This window comes from Gasterosteus aculeatus, chromosome Y (genome assembly GCF_964276395.1).
Source record: "Gasterosteus aculeatus chromosome Y, fGasAcu3.hap1.1, whole genome shotgun sequence".
Classification (NCBI taxonomy): Eukaryota; Metazoa; Chordata; class Actinopteri; order Perciformes; family Gasterosteidae; genus Gasterosteus; species Gasterosteus aculeatus.
In genome coordinates, this window is record NC_135709.1 from 6,941,270 (window position 1) to 6,955,700 (window position 14,431).

Sequence of the window (14,431 nt, forward strand, 5' to 3'; positions counted from 1 at the left end):
AAGCTATAATTTAGATTTTGCGTAAGTCCCGTCCCGTTTTTCCTTCACAGAAGCGTTACTCTGTTGAAGACCATGTGTGTAGGGAGCTGATGTGCGGAGACCAGAAGGCAATGTCTCTGTTTTACTGTCTTCTGGAGGAGCAAATAAATGCTGAAAAGATTAGTACCTGAGTCGACTACTTCCATGCCCTAAAAAATCTGTTAGTGGGAGTGTGGAACGTTTCAACCGAACCCTGGGTGGTATGATTCGAGCACTGCCCCCGGAAGAGAAGGCTGACTGGCCACGGCGCTTACAGACCTTAACGTTCATGTACAACTGTACGGAACATGAAACGACAGGTTACTCCCCATTCCACCTCATGTTTGGTCGGATCCCCCGCCTACCTGTGGATGTCCTCTTTCGTGCTGTTCTTCATGACTCTGCTGTGGTGAGCTATGAGAAGTATGTGGCCAGTCTCGCCAACCATCTGAAGCAAGCAATGGTCATTGCTCAGGTCCATGCTACAAAGGAGCAGAATCGACATGCCAAGCTGTACAACAGGAGAGTAAAGGGATCCAATTTAAACATCGGTGACAGGGTGCTCTTGGCCAACAGGAAGGAGAGGGATAAAAAGAAGCTTGCTGACAGGTGGGACCTGACCGTCTACACTGTGGTAGATGTGAATACAGAGACACACACATACAGGATCCGCGACACAATCACTGGACGGGGGAAGGTGGTCCACAGGAACTTGCTGATGCTGGTTAATTTTCTTCCTGTGGGGGATACATGTGACATATCAGATCTGGCCTCATCCTTGCTCGGTACAAGGTCCTCCGTTTCAGGACATGATGGTGGCGAGGCAGAAGAGACCTTGTCTGGGAGAGGGAGGGAGTCTCGTAGTGTGGCTAGTGAAAGCTTTGACACTGAAGGTGACAGTGAGTCCCCTGTTACTGTGAGGGACGGACAGGGTCCCTTGACCGATGCGGTGCCCGTGGATTCGGAGAGCAGAACCATTGAATGGATTACTCAGTTGTCTGGGCCAAGCCTGGCTGAGGCGAGCACTGTTGACATGAGTGTTGCTTCTGATCCCCAGAACGCAACTATCTCACTTGAGGGCAGCACCACTGATCAATCTGTGACTTTTCTTCTTCTATTCTTGCCCTTCGACTGCTGCGGACGTCTCGACAGATGTTAGGCAGTCAGACTTTGCACTCAATACCATGACACAGACAGATAACACGTCTGACTCTTTGCATACTGTGGTCCAGGTCTCACCCACACACCCTGGTCGTTTTAATGCGCAGGTCAGGTCAAGATTTGGTCGCTTAATCAATCCTGTGAATAGGCTTATACAGACTATGTTCAGGCAGGATGTTGTCCAGGAATAGCTCAAGGTTGAGGTGGTTGTAACTCCGGGTCCTATGTTGTTACTTTTTAATACTATGAGTGGGTGGCTTAGGCATTTTTATGGCTGAAAAACGTGTGTTGGTATAATGTTTCACTGTCCTTATTGTTTTTCTTTTCGTCATGAGCCTGCACTGCATTGCACTTTGTGTTTGGGTCTTGTGGGGTGTACAAGGCACCCTGTTGCCAGTTGTTGGGTTGAGAGGCCTGCGCTGCTCTCATACCACTTCATCCTTATGGGATACATTTTTTTGTTGGTTTTCTTGATGTTGGCCCTTTGTAAGTTGTCAATTTGTAATATTTTCTATGGCGTGCAATCAGTAATGAGTGCTCATCTATGATAAAATTCAGTGGGGGTGAATGTAACGGAGTTAGAAATACACTGTCATTTTCAATGTATTGTATCTTATTTTTGGTTATTATTCAACAATCTTGTTGAGCGTGTGTGTGTGAATTTTATTTTGATGAGTTAAATTTGCGGAAATTGCGATTCATCTCTCCTGCGCCTCCTAGGCTCAGTACCTGAGTTGATTACTTCCATGCAAAACATGGTCCAGGTCTGCTCTGGTGATGCTTTCATTCTCATGGAGGAATGCAAGAAACGTCAGTGAGTAACAGGTGCACTGCCAATTTCTGGATCTGCCGTATCTGATAGAAGCCTGGCTGCGAGATGCACGGACATGTTGTTCAGAAGGTTGATCTCCAGGGTCTACACTAGAAGGTCCTGCTGCACAGGATTCTTTACTGGGTTGTCCTCTCTTTACAACGTCTGCATTAGATACCTTTTGTTCACATGACTCATCACTTTGACCTCTAATGTTTACCTGCTTGACATTAGAAGGTCCTGCTGTATATGGATCCTCACTGTGACGTCCTCTCTTTTCTGCGTCTGCAGATGATACTTGTGGTACACATGACTCGCTTGGAACTCCCTGTTTCACACTTCCAGCACGAGACTCTGCAGACATCTTTACCTCTCCACTGCTCTCAAGACCAACACATTCTGCTCCTTCAGTCGTTGTTGCACAGGGATTGTTATTAGTCCTCACCCAGCGCAGGCTCTGAGCTTGTGACCTCTTACTCTTTCTTGGCATTGTTGTGTTTCAAAACCACAAATGCTATTGTTTTACTTTAATGTACACAACAAAGATCGTGAACACAAAATGAAAGGTAAAATTGTACTATTAATAAAGCGGGACGTGAAAATGGATGAAACCTGTTTGACTTTAGTAATCAAGGACTCTTGGCACTGATAAATTAGCTCACAAAAGAGTTGAGGGTTAACTGCTTTGGAATGATTACAATTTATATTGCTATCCCAAGAGACTTCACAGATTCTAAGCAAATATTTGTGTAGAAACTAAAGTTTAAATCTGACGCAAAACTGACAATTGCAACTGGTTAATTCAAACTCTAAGACTTCAGTTAAATTTAAAGATGCCTCACCTTATACTTACTTACTAAGGCTACAGAATGTATTACAATTTAAGGCAGATGCAGTAGAAGGATATATTCTGTTAATTTCACAGCTTTGTGGAATATGTAAATCTAATTTAATACTATCTTCCAATCCACCACAGTAGTCTAATATCCGATCTGTTCTGATTATTTACTGTTTGCACTTACCAGCAAGGAATATCATATATATTATCTAATATTATTACTTTACTCTACTATGGTTTATATTCAAATCAGGAACAGTTGTCGTGGCAGTATGAAAGATGAATGCTTCTAAAGAACGTCGGGTCTGCAGACAGGAAGCAGCAACTCCAAATAAATCCTGTTCGTTGGACGGCTGTTTATTACTTAGTTTGAAACAAACAACAATGCATACAGTGAATGGTTGAAACAATGTCAGTTTATATGCAAAATGATAAAGTATAATTATTTAAAATAACGAATGTGATGGAATTACCGTTACTCGTATGAAGTAAAATATCCGCTACCAAAACAAACCTTTGGATACAAACCAACAGAGCTCCAGAGCAACAAAGATCTCGAACAACTAAACTTCTTTTCTAATATGGCTGTATGGCTCCAATTGTTTTGAAGTATATTAACTAAAGTGCAAGTTATTTTAAATGTTAATTTAAGTGTGCACTTTATAAGAAATGAGTTTCAAAAGATTATTTTCAACAAGATGTTTCACCAAAAATATTTCACCAAGAGTTCTCACCAAAACATTTCCACAAAGGTTTTCATCAAGTACACCAAAATTCCAAATATAGTCAGAACGGAATAGATTGATACAAGGGGTGAATATCTAAAATCAAAGACAGAGCGGTAGATTTGAAAGGAAAGTCAGAGGAACCAGTATGTAGACAGAGTGGATACAAGGGATAGGAAAGACAGAGAGCCAATACAATAGAGGGAGAGTGGAGATAGCTTGAGACCTGTTAGACAAAAACACATTACATTATACAGTTGTTTGAAAATAGAAAAATTCAATCAAGCCACTTCTACCAAAAGCTTACATGTTGTTAAGATGTGTCTGATTGGAATGTCTTTTGTAAAAACATCCAACAAATATCCCTATTAATTTACAGTTGCTGCTAGTTTTTTTTATAAAACACACTCCTGTCCTCCCAAACGACACCTGTTTACCACTAATTTCCCTTAATTGGGAGAGCGGGGGGTGAGGGTCTTCCTCTTCCCTCTTCCTCGAACCTTTAGAGATGGATAAAAGCTCCTGCTCTCTCCCAGAAACTTGGTCAGATCTTCTAGCTCCTCTTGGGAGAGAGAACGTCTGTCCCTTTTCAGCTGAATTGTAGTCATTTGACTTCTGTCTGTGCTTACGACTTGTGCTGATGATTTCTGTATTCTTTATCATTTTTCTATATTCTAGTTAGTAATAAATACTTAATCACAAACAAGTTTAAGATACTTTTGATTTCTCACAAGGGCTAAACCACAAATTTCCACCACATTATTTATTATAATTATGATACATTTCTGGGTGACATAATAAGAGAGGGGTTGGAAGTCAGGACAGAATCACAAGCAAAATAAAAAAATGATAATCATCCAAGGAATTCAAAATAGCAAACCTGCCGGTCACAAATGTCTCTTTTCTACATCGAGGGGAGAAAGGTATTAATCGAAGCAATGAGTCAGCACCATTCACCCACTTTGGCTTCACAATAAATAGATAATCGCCGCCATTAACTACTGTGACTATTCTAGTTTAAGTCGCTGTAATACAAGCTAATCCTCTTGCTCCAACAGCAGCGCAGTCATTTGGGCACTGACGCACCAAAGTGGTACCTTCGGCCACTTACAGGTATAATCTATTCTGAGTTTGGTGGGGGGAGTCGGTTGTGCGTCTAAATCCCAAACCCTCTGGGGGCCAATTATAGGTCAGCTCACTGAGGGTGGGTTGGAGGTGTGAGGGCCTGCTTCCCTGCCCCGAAGACAGCGTAACTTATTGCTGTGCAACTACTACAACTGCTACTACTGCTCGCAAAGTGCTGGCCAGACTGACCACGTCTGCTTTCCTGTTGACCGCAGGAAGTGGGTCATGATCCGGCTTAATTAAAGACGTTCCATTTGAAGGCATCTACCTTCCACCTGGTTCCTTGGCTTGTTACCTCGTGGCCGGCCTGTGCCTCTCTAATCGGCAGTGGGAGGAAAAGAGAGCTGCGCTGCCTCTTCCATTCCAAGATGGCGCCTGCAAAAATGGCAAACCTCAGGAGAAATGACCAGAAGCGATTAGGGGCGTCACAGTGAATGATGCAAAGGAGGACATAGCATTGAACGTGTAGTGCTTTCAAACTGCCATGTGTTGATTTTCTGATTTGCGACATATGCTTAAGTAACAAGAATTCTGAGAATGAGTCTTAGACTCACTCACAAGCTCAGACGCCACACAATGCATTGCCTCTGGCTCCCTGGAGACTAAATGGGGCGTACTGACGACTTTGCTAGTGAGCACTCTGGAGCGCCTAGGGTGGCGGATTAAAGCAGAATAACATCTATTTGATTACCACACTCATCGAAAAGGTTTTTGGATTTGTGCCAAAAAAAGCATGAAAGTAGGTATATCTCTGAATATACTTCACTATCGGAGAGATGAGTTTTTATTTGTTCAGGAGTATCAGATTTTCCTATGTTGACATGAGTCTGGACAGTTTCACTATCAGTTTTTGAATCGCTTCCTATGCAGCTTGAGGGCAAGTATGCAGGAAAGTGAACTTTTGACAGAAATAAAAACATGCAACACCTTTTACAGGTTAACCATGCAATAAAACACCCACAAAAGAACCCTACTTTGGGGTCACAGTGAAAACCTGCGAGTGGGAGTTTAGAAATGACTCAAGATGAGCGGCTCTACAGCATGAAAGGTCAAAAGAACACAATGATTTAAAGTGTCTAACTTGAAAGAGATAAATACTCTGGATGTCTGTGATATGCACTAAAGTCTTTTATTATTGTTGACAAAGCAGGTGTTCAATTTGAAGGAATGTGCTCTACATGTCTCACTTAGAACTGTAGACGGAGCAACGAGGTGTTGCAGTGGAGGAAGTAATAATCACAAACTTGACTTAAATTACAAATTTGATAAAAAATGCTCCATTAAAAATAAGTCAAAATGCAAAAAGGAAGCCACTATTAAAGTTTTAGCCAAAAACAAACTTAATGTTTGATCCATTTCCAATTGGACATTATATGGTAAATATATGTGTCAATATGTCATATTTTACATTTTACTCTTAATGGCCATTAATTCACTATGAATATCAAAACTTCTAATCTTGTGATCTAATTCACTAAATGATCTTCTCTAAAAAACAAAAGTTGGAAAAGATAATGGGCCTTATTTGTCAGGTACCTGACCACATATAATAAGATTTTCCTTTATTAGTCCCACAGTGGGGAAATTGGACCTCAAATTGTTTGTGGGGAAGCTTTGCAGTCTGGTGAACAAAGTACTCATTGTCAGCCTTACACAATAATAGCTGTGGCCTTAAAGGCTTTTTTTTCTTTCTTTTTTTTAGCCTGAGTGGTCAAAAATCAATTAATGCAGCTTTAATGTGGATTCATTCGCCAGATTCTCCAGACATTCCACAGGGGATTCCCATTTTAAGTACAGGAAATCCTGTTCCTTGCACGTCTAGATTACATTCCTTTATAAATATCAGCGTCGGCGCAGCATCTTAGAGAAAGATTTGCATAATACGCACATTGTCGACAGAGGCCTGTCAGACATCTCTGGACCAGGAGAGGCCGGGCGGCAGGCGTGTGCTTACAGAACTGAGCCCGAAGCTCCCGCAAGCCAGTTCACTTTCCTCTGAGCGGTAATCCATCATTAGAGGTTTTTATCCCTCAGGCTGCGACTAATGGAATCTACCCTCTTTAATCCTCAACAGAAAAAAAGAAAACTGTCAAAAATCTATAAAAAATGTGCTTTTTTAAATTTGCTTTGGCTGTGTTTTTAGTTTTAATCTTAAAAAAACTGATAACATGTGTATATACAGCATGGGTAATATATGTTATGATAAGCTAATATGATATGTAAGAAGAATGATGATGACAATTAATCTAAGCTATGGAAAAAAAGACACGTGTTTTAATACTGTTAAGGGTTCGGAAAGCCCTCGAAGGAGGCCTCACTCCTTTGTTCTCGTCCCGGCCGGAAACAAAGAATCAAAAGAGTCAACTTACTCAAATTTAAAAATCAAAATAACTAAACAAAGTGATAAGGAATACAGTTACAAAGTGAAATACAATGCAAACAGTGAAATATTTTGCGAAATAGAGAATTCTCTGAGCAAGTCTAAAGTGACTTATCAAAGCAGCTGCAGGAGAATTCTAACAGTCCTTTTCCCCCTTTGGTCATTTGAAAACACCTGAGGTGTGTCTTCTTGGGGGCATTTGAATGTCATTGGCTTCTCCTTCAAACGTGTCTCCTCCTGGAGGTGTGAAGCTGCAGCTGAAACCTGAAACCTCTCTGTCTTATCTATCCCTCACATTCCAAAACGTTTAATGTAGATACATTTGGCTTCATGCCTCAATGAGGAAATATAACAAAGCATACATAGTTTGTCTTATAACTAGTACACTTTAATTACAACACATCATAAATGATTCATCACACTACATCATAAGATCTAATTCATGTGGTCCAATTCTCAAGACATTTGCCTCAGTCGGCTGCCTTGCATTAAGTTCTTCATTTACTACCTGACAGGAGAAAAAAACTCCCAAAAACCCTCTTTGGGGATAAAATTGGGAGAAATACATAAAGGACGGCAACTAGCATCCGTCCCCCATTATGACAGAATATTAATGTGTACAGTGTTTACATGATTTACATGACTATAACTTGTGTTTGATTCATATTGCATTCACTTCATCTAACATGCTAATGTATTAACTAATATCTAATAACACACAAACTACAATTCTAAACTAAACATTATTACACGTATTATAATTTCCACCACTAGGGGTGCACTTCTTGCTGAAATCCCTAACAATACCGCAAATGGAATCCAATTTGGAATCCAAATGTCACATGCAACACAAACCAAGGGTTGACATTATGGTCAGACAACGCCAGCAGGAAATGCCATTGAATACAATTGGGCCACTGTGAAATAAATATTATGCAATAATGACATTAGCGGAGCCATAAAGTAAATCCCACCATCATATCACCACAGTGATACAGACACAAGGTTTGTTCTAGAAAACCTCAAAGGAAGCGACTTTAATCTCAAATGCCAGATTACCTGCATCCAGGGGCATTTATTGAATAAACAGATAAGACATACTGGGTAAGATAAGTGTGTACGGGAAACATACTTTATCGAGCAGTTTTCTATTGAGACAGTATGAATATAAACTGTCATGCTGCACAAACCTTTCTAATTTCTCCCAATTCAAAGTTGTTGCTCTGTTGTTAAATGACTCGTGGTTTTTCATATTCTCTGACAGAACGCTGTTATTTTTGATTTTTAGTTTACCCTTATCTTACCAAATAAAAAGAAGGCAACAAAGTTACATGTCGACTACAAATTGATTCCATGCGAACAACAAAACACACAAATGATACATTACAGAGTAGAGACGTTAAATTATTACACTACATGTCATTCAACTGACCCTTTTACCCAAAGCGACTTAAAATAAGTGATTTTCAACCATACGGATACAAACTCAAAAGAACAAGAAAGTGCAATTGAAAGTACAATTTAAGTGCTGCAATTTGTTAGTCTTTTAGTCGAGGTAGAGTCTGAAGAGGTGTGTCTTTAGTTTGCGGCGGAAGATGTGAAGGATCTCTGCAGTCCTGGTGTCTTCAGAGAGCTCGTTCCACCATTTCGGAGCAAGGACAGCAAAGAGTCGTGACCTAGTCGAGTGTTTTGCCCTCAGTGAGGAAGGAGTTTTGCAGATGCAGAGCGGAGAGTGCGGGTCGGGATGTAGGGTTTGACCATGTCCTGGATGTAAGCTAGACCCGATCCATTCACAGCATGGTACGTGAGCACCAATGCTTAGAACTGGATGCGGGCGTCCACCGGTACCAGTTAAGAGAGTGGGGGAGTGGAGGAGAAAATGCCACCGTAACCGTTGTTCAGTGGGTTGCATCCAGCTCATTCCGGACCTGAAGGATGTAAAAACAAGCGTCCCTCTTCTCGACGGATGCAGCACCTGTCGCAGGTGTTTCATGACCATACTTTTGTTTTATGGCATCTTGAGGAGGACAATTCATTCTGTCTCCCAAAACATTATTGTACTGTTAAGTGATTTTTTGTTTTATTTCTCTCTGCAGGTGATGACCTCGCCAACCGGTGTATTCAATCAGCATCTTGAGCAGCCTTTTCCAGCTATGTTTGTGTGTGGATTTGTGTGGCTACTGCAGGTGTTTTCTCAGCTCGACATTGGTAGGGGGACCGACCCCTCGGCCCTATATTGTTCTCGTCTGGTTTAGGACGTGTGTTAATCAGGGTGGCCTTGCTTGCAGGAAGCATAGTGTTCCCTTGAGTTCCTTTTTCATTTAATTACTAATAAATTCCCACCTCAGATTGTTCATCTGTTGGCCTTGAATATAACTGTTACTCTCCTTATTCCATGGATCACATTTTGGGAACCCAACAAACATATTGTGGATTGCTTTTACTTTTTCATATTTCCTAAATACAGCGTAGAATAAGTCAACCTAGAGAGGAGGTCAGAAACCTCGGGGCAAAACGCTGTCTGTGTCCCTTGTGGACAGAGTGCATCTGTTGCTCAGATGTAATCAAGTATATTGTTGCGTTTGTTACGTTTTAGTTATAGTTCACGCCAAAGCTATGATGTTTCGTTGGCGTGGTCTTTGATTTCTTTTGCTATGATTCATGTTTACCACGTTTTCTGGGAAGAGAAAGTATGATTCCCTCAAAGTGTAATCAAGAGCACGGCCTCCTTGGTCGCTGAAAGAGAACCCGGGCTCAGCCACCGCAAACTGCCGACGTCACCAAGAAAACCCTAAAGCTGAAGGCAACCAGGAGGAAAGCAGAATGCGTGGTCACCGCTTAACACGTGATGCCACCACAAGGAACACTCGCTGTGACATGTTGGACCCGAACCCAGTGATTTCACACAGTGAGCTCACGATTTCTAAGTTGCTCAGGGGCCCACAGAAGACACGTCCTCGGTGCTCGCTACTTCAGAACTTCAGGCCATGACGCACTGCCGCCGCTTCAGTCTTTGTAGTCTGGTGACAAGAGGAGGGTCTTTTTCCAAATAAACTCCAGACTGTCGTCACCGGGGGAACAAAACAACGGGGGGTTAATTAACCTCACTGACTGATGACTACTGTGACAAATGAGAGAAGTGACTAAAGCCTAGTTTATGCTTCTGCGTTTTCAGAGCGACGCAGACGCAAGACCCCCTTGCGTGTCCCTTGCGTGTTTTTTCACACCTCCTTGCGTGCTTGCGCGCAAGCGACGCAAGCCTCCCGCAGCGCACAAGGCTGCGATTGGTCTGCTAACTACATCCCTTACGGAGTCTCACATTTTCCGGTTTCATGGGCCGACACCGCCATTATTAAAACAAAGAATGTTTACGAGAGAACGGATCAGATTGAAGAACTTTTGTTGGAAGAAATGGTTAAATATGACCGCTTATCCAGTCGAGAGGAACAAAGTTGTGGAGGAAAATACGGGACAAATGTGTCAGCGATGAAAAGCAGCAGTGTCGATGCACGGGCCAATAAAGTCTATGACAAATAAATAAACAAACCAACGACTTCCACACATAAAGACGTGACTCTCTGGGTCGTCTTCAACCAAAATACGTTACTCCACCTGTTGTTCTGGAGGTGTATTGCTCTGCAACACACGCAATTCTTTTAGAACCATGAATTGAAACGAGTGCGTCAACGCAACGACGCAGACGCAGAAACATGCGCCAACCTTGACGAGTCCCAGATGTGCATCGAGCTAAGAATAACATGTTAAGAGATTTCAAGGAGAAAGACGTATTTCATTCACACACACCCCTCAAAAATAGCTTTGTGAACAATACTTTTTTAAACCCCCAAATTTGCAATACACTCTTATACACACAGACATACTGGGTGAGATAAGTGTGTATGTGCGACATGCTTTATCAAGCAGTTTTTTACACTCTCCTCACAAAAAAATCCTGCTCACAACAAGATGTAAGGAGATGTAAGTGAGCAATTGATCTTAATGTCATCAAATATTTTTATTAAATATTCCCATCTGATTATTTTATGTTTTCAAAAAGGATACATTCTTTATTTCTTTAGATTAAGAGACAATTCATCAACAACTACCAAGTTATGATGATTTCCTTTCAATAGCAGGCCTAAAATCCATCAACATTTTCCACAGCAAAATAAAATTTCTATTGTCTGCAAAGATGACACATTTGAATATTTCCGTCACAAATATCATAAATATAAAGTATGACACGTACGAATGTTTCACGTGGCACCTTGTGGACTTCCTGAGTCCTTGTTTTGATCCTGTTGTTTTGGGTCTTTGTGTCCCCTTGCAGCTGTTTATCATCATGTTGTAGTTGGTTTGTATCTCGTTGTAGTTCTGTAGTTTGTTGTTGGGGGTCTTTGTTGTCTTTTTTTTGTGTCACTTTGGGGTCTTAGCTTTGTCGTCATCTTCAGTCGCTCTGAAGGACATTTTGAAGGTTAAGGTCGGGGGGCTATCAGGCACATTGAGGCCACTGGGCCCCTGCCTGGTCGACCTGCTCAGTTTGCGCTTGCCCCCCATTATGTATCAACACACACACACACACACACACACACACACACACACACACACACACACACAGTGTGACTTGATGAAATAAATGATATCCAGATTCATGGAGGATACACTGAATTTTATCATAACAATACACCCATCCTAATGTTGTGTCACTGTGATTACTTTTATTGCATACTTTTCTACTTTGTTTCTTTGTTGTAATGATAGTGTTGAAAAACGTAGAAGCCAATGACGCCATTTGCCCTTTTCGAAATGAGAACAATACATTTTGAGATCATTCCAAGTTGGAGAAGAAACCAACAACCACAAAAACGCGATCAGCCCAAGCCCATGTCCAACTGTGTTGCCACTTACGGGTTAAATGTCTACTAAATCCACCACGCATTGTGCAATTAATGTCCACCGCCATCGGGGTTGTGAAAGCGCTTTCATGTCTGATTTAGACCGGTTCAGATTGCCAGTAGAGGTTTCGGAGTGAACCCCGTGCGCGTCAGAGGGCGGCTCTTTACGCACCATTCTAAAAGCTTCACGCCCTCCCTGCGCGCGCTGTCCCGCTCCATTCCGGATGTATGTTGTAGATAGACGGGCTACGTCCCCGACGCCGTTAGCCTGCACGTTGCAAAGGTTCAAAGTTTGATTTCACGTTTTTTGCCCTTCTCCTTCGGCCTACTCCTCCTGCTCCTCTCGGGAGCTTTGTTTCTCTTGTGCTTGGATACTGCGCAGACTTAAGCATTGGATATGTGTACACAGGATGATGACAACCCCTTTCCTCCCCGTAGAAGTAAATTGAAATAGGCTTTCGCACACACTGGATTTGCTGCTGTCGTTCCATATGAAGAAGCCAAAAGTAAGTGATTGTTTTCCGCTTCTTTTGTTTGTTTTGTTCTACTTGAGGAAATAAACCGATTGCGCTGCAGCGTGACGCGGGCCAGCTGGACACGCTGCTGCGGGACTCACGACGTCCAATTTCACCTGCCAAACGAGTTCTTCACCCCTCCCTTTTTCCAATTAGTGTGACGCTCTGAATGGGCTTCCATAGAGATGCTTCTTCAGAACGAACTGGACATTTTAAGTGGCGGCAGGATGGAGTCTGTTCGGCTCCTTTTTCCCGCGGCGCGGCTCCATCCCCGAGCCTCAAAAACCCATTCTCGCGGTTCGAAGGGGCGGCGCTCCCAATTACCTCCATTGCCCCCCCTCCAGATCAATATACCATCCCATGTGCGTCGCCAGACTGGTTGAAATGTGGTCTACACATGAACGTCTTTTCAACGTTTCAACGGATAAATTGCTAGCTGCAAACGTAGTTACTTAGTCACAGTTGTCATGTTAACAGCCCTTGACAAGGACAAACACATTAATTTATTCATTTGTATTTGTTATAAATAGAACAACACTTTTCCTAATTAAAAACAACACAAAAATAAAATATATTTCAGCAAAATAAACTATGGAATTAAAAGTGCAGAAACAACACGGACAAGTTAGTTTTACAACCTTCCTGCATTATTATGTCTTAAACGCATCTTATTAACAGCACACAGTCCGTAGTTTCATATTCATGACGTTTTCAGTTAAATATTAAATACGTTGAAATCACGTCTTCGCGTAGGCCAAATTTCGCCGACCAGTTCATTAATTATTAAGAAAATCTTAATGTTAATATCATCTCTCTTTCAACCTTACGTTACAACATGACACATTTAAATTGAATTTTGGCACGTTGATGTTTCATCCACTTTTTAGCTGGTTGAAAAGACGTTGAAATGATGCCTTAGACGTTCAGACCTAATTTCAACCTGATTTCTACTGGATTTCAACGTTGAAATTCCATCTTGTGCTCACTGGGACTAAAGGGAAAGAGCCTTGTTAGTGTCTTAGGTGAAAACGTTTTGCCCACAAACCCCGTGCACGTATGCATTATGGACAAATAATAATAGAAATGCCACACTCTCAACTTCAGACGTGATCCAATAAGGAATGAAAGAACGTTAGATAAAATAATGATTGATCAGAGTTCTTGTGTGTGCATCTGGGAATAAAAAGGACTTCCACATTTAGGTTTTCCAAATGAAATTACACACAAGTTGGGCCTGGCTCGGCGGATACCTTTCATCTTCTATTTACCGCCGCCCCTCCCCCTCGTGTTGGAAACATTCACAAACGTGTGGGGAATCTGCACTGGGGACGGCCCACAAGGTGGATGTCAGAGAGAGAGTGGGGGAGAAAGTTCACCGAACACCTTGTCACCCGTTGCGAGCGCTCCATTTTCTGACGAGAAATTCCACCTCAAGAATTTGTTTGCTAAAATTAGTTTTTTTTTGTGGCTGCAACTCTAAATGAAACCTAACATCTAAAATCTTTGGGTATTTTGGTTCTATTTTTATTTATCTTTTTAACTTTGCTGGCATTAACAAGCGCATCAAAGATAGATTCAGTCACATTGATCTCCAGGATCTTGTGTTACTGGTTAAACTAAATTCTTTTGGTCTAGTTCTGTCATTTTATTTCCATACCATGTGGGAAGTCTGAATGCTTTGTGTTTCATATTTAATGTGCAGCACATTGCAAAGTGTACTCAGAGGCGCCGCAACGGGGCAGGCAACCCAGGCAATTTCCTAGGGCCCCGAGCAGGCCTCGAGGGATGGCTGACGTCAATGACATAATAATGGAACTACTTTAGACAACGCATCGGAAATGCCCCTTGCGGGGCCCTTTATGTCACTGGCTAGTTGCTAGTAGAGGGGCCCGACAGACGGCTGATATCACTCCATACCAACGACACAACTTGAAAGGCCCGTAGACACTGCAATGACACGTCG

At 42.0% G+C, this 14,431-nt stretch overlaps 1 protein-coding gene across 9 annotated transcripts in view; it reads left to right on the top strand.

The window, feature by feature from the left end:
• The first annotated feature begins 12,132 nt into the window (after nt 1–12,132).
• The window catches only part of LOC120812772 (uncharacterized), a 32,462-nt gene continuing 30,163 nt past the window's right edge, over nt 12,133–14,431 (top strand). For 2 of the 9 annotated variants that reach the window (XM_078097452.1, XM_078097453.1), the window contains exon 1: nt 12,138–12,459. In XM_078097452.1, the coding sequence (XP_077953578.1) occupies nt 12,445–12,459 (15 nt within the window). In that variant the 5' untranslated portion in view covers nt 12,138–12,444. Of the gene's footprint in view, nt 12,460–14,431 lie in introns of all 9 variants that reach the window. The other 7 variants (XM_078097450.1, XM_078097455.1, XM_078097449.1 and 4 more) reach the window with 7 other exon arrangements.